We start from the raw sequence: 358 nt of genomic DNA on the forward strand, positions 1-358 counted from the left end.
TTCCCTGCAGCCGCAGCCTTATGCTCTTTTGCTTCTCTTGCTTTTCTTTGAAGCGGCGTTCTGCTGCTGCTACTTGTGCTGCTGCAGCACGCGCTGCAGCAGACTCCGGCAGCGCTGCTGCTGCTGCTGCTGCCGGCGTCTCCGCGTACGCAGCAACAGCAGCGTCCGACACCTCCGCCTTCGCCAGCAGCAGCTGCTGCAGCGCCCGCGCCAGCTGTGTCTCCTCTGCTGTCTCCTGCTGCAGCAGCTCGCGTTCTGCTTCCAGAGTTTGTCTCTCGGAGAGCAGCAGCAGCTGCTCGCGCTGCGCGCGCAGCAGCTGCTGCTCCAGCGGCAGCAGCTGCTCCTCCTGCTGCTGCTG

General features: G+C 64.8%; 1 protein-coding gene across 1 annotated transcript in view; it reads right to left on the reverse strand.

Annotated features, from left to right (window-relative positions):
* Positions 1 to 358, reverse strand: part of ETH_00035455 (uncharacterized protein) — a gene marked incomplete at both ends in the record, with an annotated part of 2,686 nt that overhangs the window by 1,196 nt on the left and 1,132 nt on the right. The window contains one exon of the mRNA XM_013373819.1: positions 91 to 355. Within this exon, the coding sequence (XP_013229273.1) occupies positions 91 to 355 (265 nt within the window). The remainder of the gene's footprint in view (positions 1 to 90; positions 356 to 358) is intronic.

This window comes from Eimeria tenella, genomic scaffold, assembly GCF_000499545.2.
Source record: "Eimeria tenella Houghton genomic scaffold, Eth_scaff1770, whole genome shotgun sequence".
NCBI classification, from domain to species: domain Eukaryota; phylum Apicomplexa; class Conoidasida; order Eucoccidiorida; family Eimeriidae; genus Eimeria; species Eimeria tenella.